This window comes from Aotus nancymaae, unplaced genomic scaffold, assembly GCF_030222135.1.
Source record: "Aotus nancymaae isolate 86718 unplaced genomic scaffold, 86718_ANA_hifiasm-v0.15.2.pri h1tg000007l, whole genome shotgun sequence".
NCBI classification, from domain to species: domain Eukaryota; kingdom Metazoa; phylum Chordata; class Mammalia; order Primates; family Aotidae; genus Aotus; species Aotus nancymaae.
In genome coordinates, this window is record NW_026988418.1 from 58091108 (window position 1) to 58098141 (window position 7034).

A 7034-nucleotide genomic window follows, 5' to 3' on the forward strand; every position below is an offset into this window, starting at 1 on the left:
TATACCATGGAATACTATGCAGCCATAAAAAACAATGAGTTTGTGTCCTTTGTAGGGACATGGATGAATCTGGAAACCATCATTCTCAGCAAACTGACACAAGAACAGAAAATCAAACACCACATGTTCTCACTCACAGGCAGGTGTTGAACAATGAAAACACACGGACACAGGGAAGGGAGCATCACACACTGGGGTCTGTTGGAGGTACTGGGGAGGGACAGCAGAGGGTGGGGAGTTGGGAAGGGATAACATGGGGAGAAACACCAGATATAGGTGATGGGGGGATGGATGCAGCAAACCACATTGCCATGTAGGTATCTATGCAACAATCCTGCATGTTCTGCACATGTACCCTAGAACCTAAAGTGCAATAAAATATATATAAATATATATATAAACAAAAAGAAGTTCCACCTTAGCAACTATTTCCCTACTGAGCACTGACAATGTGCCAAACACCAGACTGAGGCCATCACACACGTTCTCTCTTCGAGTCCTCCAGCTCAGGGAAGTTGGAACCACTATGAGCGCTATTCCAGATAGAAAATGGAGGAAGGAACCTGTGTATATGCCCTGCCAGGAAATACATCTTATCAGTGCTCTTTCTAAGTTTTCTCCATTCCAACTGCACCCAATTCCACTGCCACTGCCTCAATTCAGGCCCATCACCTGTCACATAAGAGAAAGTTGGCATGTCTGGAATCAGTTGGACCTGGGTTTAAATCCCACCAATGTCACTGCATAACCATGGGTCCTCAGATTCCCTTTCTGACCTGACTCAGTGGTAGTTTCTTCATCTGTCTGGTAAACAGGGATATTGAAATAAATCACAACAAATTATATGAAGGCAAAAGACAATGAAGAGGCTAGGTGCAGTGGCTCACACCTATAATCCCAGCACTTTAGGAGACTAAGACGGGAGAATTGCTTCAGCCCAGGAGATTGAGACCAGCCTGGGTAATAGTGAGCTTTGTCTCTACCAAAAAAAAAAAAAAAAGTACGTAGTGGGCTTTCAGTGGTAGCTATTATTTCAGTGGTCTCTTGCTTCGCTTTCTAATTGGTCCTCCATAGTTCTTCTTTTAATGCAAATTGGATCAAAACTCCTTCAATGGCTTCCTAACACCTACCACAGTGCGTCTATATGGTAAAGGACCTCCAGTAGTATGTAAATGATTTTCAGTGTCAGGAGAATATAATAACTTCATGCAATAAAGTCTTACCAGCTCCACCGTACCAGCAGAAAACAATCCAAAAATGAAATTTTAAAAGAATTCCATTTACAACAGCACTAAAAATCATAAACACTGAGAAATACATTTAACAAAAGATGTATAGGAACTCTGTAATGAAAACTATTAAACAATGCTGAGAGACATTTTTAAAGTCATAAATAAATGTACCATGTTCATGGATTAGAAGCCTCAATATTGACAATTCTCTCCAAATTGATCTATTTAGATTCAATGCAATCCCAACAGGGTCTTCTGTGGAAAATTTAAAAGCTGATTCTACATTTTATTTTTATTTATTTTTTAGTTTGTTTTTATTCTACATTTTATATGGAAATACAAAGATCCTAGAGTAGCCAACACAATCTTGAAAAAGAATAAAGTCAGAAGACTCACACTATTTTATCTGATTAATTATGTAAAGGTAGGCAAATGGATCAATGGAACAGATTAGTGACCCCAGAAACAGACTCACATATATTGGATCAATTGATTTTTTACAAAGATGCCAAGCATTTCAATGGGGAAAGGAAAATCTTCAAAACATGATGCTAAAACAATTGGTACCATGTGCAAAAATAAGTGAATCTCTACCCTACCTTATATACTATACAAAAGTAATCTGAAGTATAGATAATAGACCTATATGAAACAGGTACTTAAAAAAAACAAAAAACAAAAAACAGGCTAAGCGCAGTGGCTCACACCCGTAATCCTAGCACTTTGGGAGGACGAGATGGGTGGACTGCCTGAGCTCAGAAGCTCGAGACCACCCTAGGCAATGTGGTGAAACCCCGTTTCTACTAAATTACAAAAAAGTTAGTGGTGTGTGCCCTCTAGTCTCAGCTACTTGGGACTACCTGGGAGGCTGAGGCATGAGAATTGCTTGAACCCAGAAGGTAGAGGCTGCAGTGAGCCAAGATTGTACCATGGCACTCCAGCCTGGGTGACAGAGCAAAACTCTGTCTCCAAAAAACAAAACAAAACAAAACTATAGAGCTTCTAGACAATTCTTAGATATATTTGTGATATTGGGGCAGGCAAAGATTTCTTGGAGAGAAGACAAAAAGCACAAACTATACAAAAATGATAAACTGGACTTCAAAAAAATTTAAAACATTTGCTTTTCAAAAAACAATTAAGAAAACACATACCACAGACTGGGAAAAAATATTCACAATACAAATATCTGCCAAAGAACTCCTATAGACTTTTTTTTTTTTTGAGAAGGAGTCTCCACCTGTCACCCAGGCTCAAGTGTAGGGGTGCACTCTCCGCTCACTGCAACCTCCGTCTCCTGGATTCAAGTGATTTTCCTGCCTCAGCTTCCTGAGTACCTGGGACCTCAGGTGTGTGCCACCATGTCCAGCTAATTTTTGTTGTTGTTGTTGTTGTTTTGCTTTTTTTATTTAGTAGAGATGGGGTTTCACCATGTTGGCCAGGCTGGTCTCAAACTCCTAACCTCAAGTGATCTGCCCACTTCAACCTCCCAAAGTGCTGGGATTACAGGCATGAGTCACCATGGCCTAGCTTATATAGAGAATTTATAAAGAACTCTTCTAACTCAGTTTAAAAAAAAGACAACAAAAATTTTAAAACAGGCAAAGATCTCCAAAGTTATGCTGTATGATTGATTCCATTTGTGTAACAATTTTGAAATGACAAAATTTTAGAAAGGGAGAACAAATTCCTGATGTCAGCGTGAGGAGGGCAGAAGGGAGGGAAGTGGGTATGGTTATAGAAAGGGCAACAGAGAGATCCTGTGATGGAACTCTTCAGTACCTTGACTGTAATGCTAGATACATGACTTGACAGGATAAAAGTGTATAGAATTAAATATACACACACACATAAATCAGTTCAAGCAAAACTACCTTTACCAATAAAACCGGTGGGTTGTACCAATATTTATATCCTGTTTGTGATATATGTCTAAGTCTTGCAAATGTCACCATTGGGGGAAACTGGATAAAGTCTACAGGCGATTTATCTGTATTATTATTCCTTACAACTATATGTGAATCTAAAACTACTTGATAAAAATTTCAATGCAAAAAAAAAAAAAAGGACAAAAGATTTAAACAGATACGTCAAGATTTTCTGATGGCAAATAAGCACACAAAACAAAGTGGTGCATTTATAAATGAAATTCAACTCCACAATAAAAAAATGAATGAATTACTGATACATATTATATAAATATCACAGACATTGTTAAGTAAAAGAAGTCAGACACAGAAGAGTACATGCAGTATGATTTCATTTATATAAAGTTCAAGAACAAGCAAAATATATCTAAAGATAAAAATCAGAACAGTGATTGCTGATGGGGGTGGAGATGGGAGGGGTGGAATTAACTGGAAGGGGACTGATGGGACTTATTGGGGTAATATTTTGACTCAGATCTTGGTTTTATGAGGAGGTACATACATTCTTAAAACTCAACTGGTTGAACTCTTTAAGATCTGTGTATCTTACTATAAACATAACTAAATTAAGAAAAATAGAAGTATAAACAGTACTCAGGTATGTAAAAATTGTAGGTGGTACTTATATGCCTTTAACTGGGTAGGGGGATCTAGAATATAAAAATTCTGAAGTGCATAAAATATCACACAATGACTATTACATCCCGACCCCTACCTTCCTGGCCAGCTTTATCTCCTAAAGTCCTTGTTTAAAGATATGTTAAACTATTAACATCAAATTTTCCCTGAAAATGCCAGGTTAATTCATGCCTCAGTACTCTAATGCAATGTATTAATCCATTAAATATGACCCCTCTCTAACACTTAGGGAATTCCTACTTTATCTTTGACTACTCGTGACAAATATCTCCTATCTCTATAGACTTCTCTGCCCTTCCCAAATTCCCATATAAAGGAAAGGAAACTAGCATTTATTGAGGACTAAATATATGTTAGCCATTTTTACCTATTATCTTGTTCTATTACCAGAATTAAAAGGTTGACAAGTTAAGTGCAAGTTAGTGGTCACTGGTTGGCTGACATTATAGGCTACTTGACAGTTGGAGAGGGATGATTGTAGAGCCATTTAGGTGGAAATTACTAGAAATCAGACTTCTCAGATTAACTAGTTGCTCAGCAGTCAGGGGGTGACAGCCCAAAAGATATGTCATACATATACAAATTTTGTTTTTTAAAATGACTTTTAAAGAACAATCCTAACACATACCTGGCTGCAACTCTTTCAGGGAGAAAAAAAAAGCAAGTATACTTAGATGTTCCTTTTGGACCCTTACCTGTATTCTTTCTTGCCCTGTGGGAGGAGCAAACCCTGAAGCTCTACCACAAAGTCCTCATGCAACAAACAATGAGAAACAGGAATGCTAGAGAAAAGAAAAAAGTTGAAAACATTTTTAGGAAGCCAAGAATAGAGATCAATATCCTGAAGTCAAATCAAAACTATTGGTTTTTACACCAAGAATCTATGTATGACCTCTTCTGGCTTTGCAATTCCCACACATTATTACAGCTGTGTGCATTCCTTTGGGAAAGGAGTACCTATCTTTCACCTTTACCCACTTTCTCAAAGAAAGCATAACTACGTTTCTTGATGACTCAAAAGTTTAAAACTTCACTGCACTGTGTAACCTCTACACTGTGATACCCCTATGAAGGACATATTTAGGGCTGGCTGTGAGGCCCTGTATGAATTTTGTCCAGGCTCTTCCTTCATCCTTTCCTTTAATAACCCGATAGCTGTCACTTAGTGTTATTCACATGCCTACCTCTAACAACACCCACTATATGCTTCTTGCTTTGTGTAAGTTTTTTAATCACTCCCTTCCAACGTATAACTATCAAACATTGTAAATATATGTAACATTTGAAAGTAAACAGCTTTGAGTGAAGGTCTAAAGTACTCTTCTATACCTGGGGCACTTTTTTTGGCCTATATATTATCAGATATATTCCAAATAAATCAAGTTTATCAAATAATTGTCTTCAAATATCACTGTACTAGTTTGTACAGCAAAGCATCTGTGTAGATGGGACCCTAAATAAGAGTGCTCCTCTTAATGTAAAACCAAATCTTATGCCACCAAGAATGCTTAATTCCTGCAAACATAAAAACGCTTCTATTTCACAAAACTTGACCTGAGTACTGTATCTGAGAGGCTCAGTGTAAATCATCTAACTCATGAAACAGAAACATGAGAAGTTAATATACACGTTGAAAGGTCACTTTCTAATACTGATATCCATTATGTACTTTACATCTGACATGGAGGAAAATAACTTTTCTCTACCAAGTTCTGCTGAATAGACAGCTGATATTTAATGATGTGATGATAGTTTTAAAATTCACATAGAAAATGTAGGCACTTGGTAATGTGAAAACATTAACATTAGACGAAGTATTAACTTTCCTCACTTTAGAGAAGATACTTAAAATTTCTGACTCTCTCCTCCCACCTCAGCCTCCTGAGTAGCTGCGACTACAGGAATGTGCCACCATGCCTAGACAATTTTTTAAATTTCTCGTAGAGAAGGAGTTTCATCATGTTGCCCAGGCTGGTCTCGAACTCCTGGGCTCAAACCATTCGCTCTCCTTGGCCTCCCAAAGTGCTGGTATTACAGGAGTCAGCCACTCCGTCGTTTCTTCCAGCGCTAATTTCTTTGAATTATCAATTTCACCATTTAGATGCAAAGAATCCTATTTAAAAATAAAAAGGCTACCAACTAATCACTAGAGTGTTTTAAACTCAAACATTAAAAAAACAGTTGGGCCTAAAACTAGTGCAAAACAAGGACCAATTACTTTCCACTGTCTGCTGAGTTTCTTTAGTCCTTTAAAGGGGGTAGGACTGTCTGGGCACGAGAAGGGAGTGGTTAAGGCCTGTCAGGTGAATAAAAAGCCAAGCTGGAAAACACTGGAGCCTCAGTTTTACACAAGAGGGAATTGTCGGCCCAGAGAGGGAGAGTAACCAGCCTCGGGTCACACAGGCAGAATTAGCTGGGCGTCTTCCGAACACGCCACGCTGCCCTGGGATTATCAACTGCTTAAAGGGTCTGACACAGCGGACCAGGGCCCCACCACTCCTCGTCCCTGTGGCGCCCGACAGCGGGGAGCCGGCAGCTCCTCTCCGGAAGTCCCGGGCAGCCACACAGAGTGGGGCCCAGCTGGAGACCTACTCGGTCGCCCGCACGAAGCTGCACGTGTCTGCCCGGCACACGTAGAAGCTCTTTCCTTTATTCGGGCCATCGCGGACGCCGGTCTTAAGAAAGCAGAAAGTCCCTGGGGAGAGAAGAAAGTGAACAACGATTACGCCACGCTAGATGGACAGGCCCTAGGGGAGGATGAGCCCCTGGCCCCTTACCGTGTTCCGGACACCTAACTACTTCCATCTCGCTGGGTCCCCCAAGTTTCACAAGGCCCCGCCCCCAGTTCCTGCTTCCGCCTTTTACTCCGCCCTCTTTGTTCAGGAACCAATCACTCAGCTCCTGCAGTCTTAATCCCTCCCATAATTCTCCGCCCTTCGCCTTCACCCACCTCCAACCAATCACAGCCGCCTTCAGGTCAGGCGCGCGCCGAAATCAAATTCAAAGCGAGGGGGCGTGGAGAGCCCGGCGTTTGCCGGCTGGGGCGTGGCTGAGGCTGGTGGAAGTTGAGAAGCTGGCGAGGCTTCCAAAAGAAAGGAAGTTTCGATTGCTGTTCTTGGAAGAGGGAAAGGCAACTCTTGCTTACGTTTTAAACTGAGAGGCGGCCCTAGGTGGAGCGCGTTAGCAGCCGCTGAACAGCCCTCGCTTCGCGGGTGTGTCTGACCCCGGCTGGCGC

General features: G+C 40.6%; 1 protein-coding gene across 1 annotated transcript in view; it reads right to left on the reverse strand.

The window, feature by feature from the left end:
• The window catches only part of TTF2 (transcription termination factor 2), a 48916-nt gene extending 42272 nt beyond the window's left edge, over nt 1-6644 (reverse strand). The window contains exons 1-3 of the mRNA XM_021674151.2: nt 6577-6644; nt 6392-6494; nt 4495-4581 (exon numbers count right to left, since the gene is read on the reverse strand). Coding sequence (XP_021529826.2) covers nt 4495-4581; nt 6392-6494; nt 6577-6604 — 218 coding nt within the window. The 5' untranslated portion in view covers nt 6605-6644. The remainder of the gene's footprint in view (nt 1-4494; nt 4582-6391; nt 6495-6576) is intronic.
• Between the last annotated feature and the right edge of the window lie 390 nt (nt 6645-7034).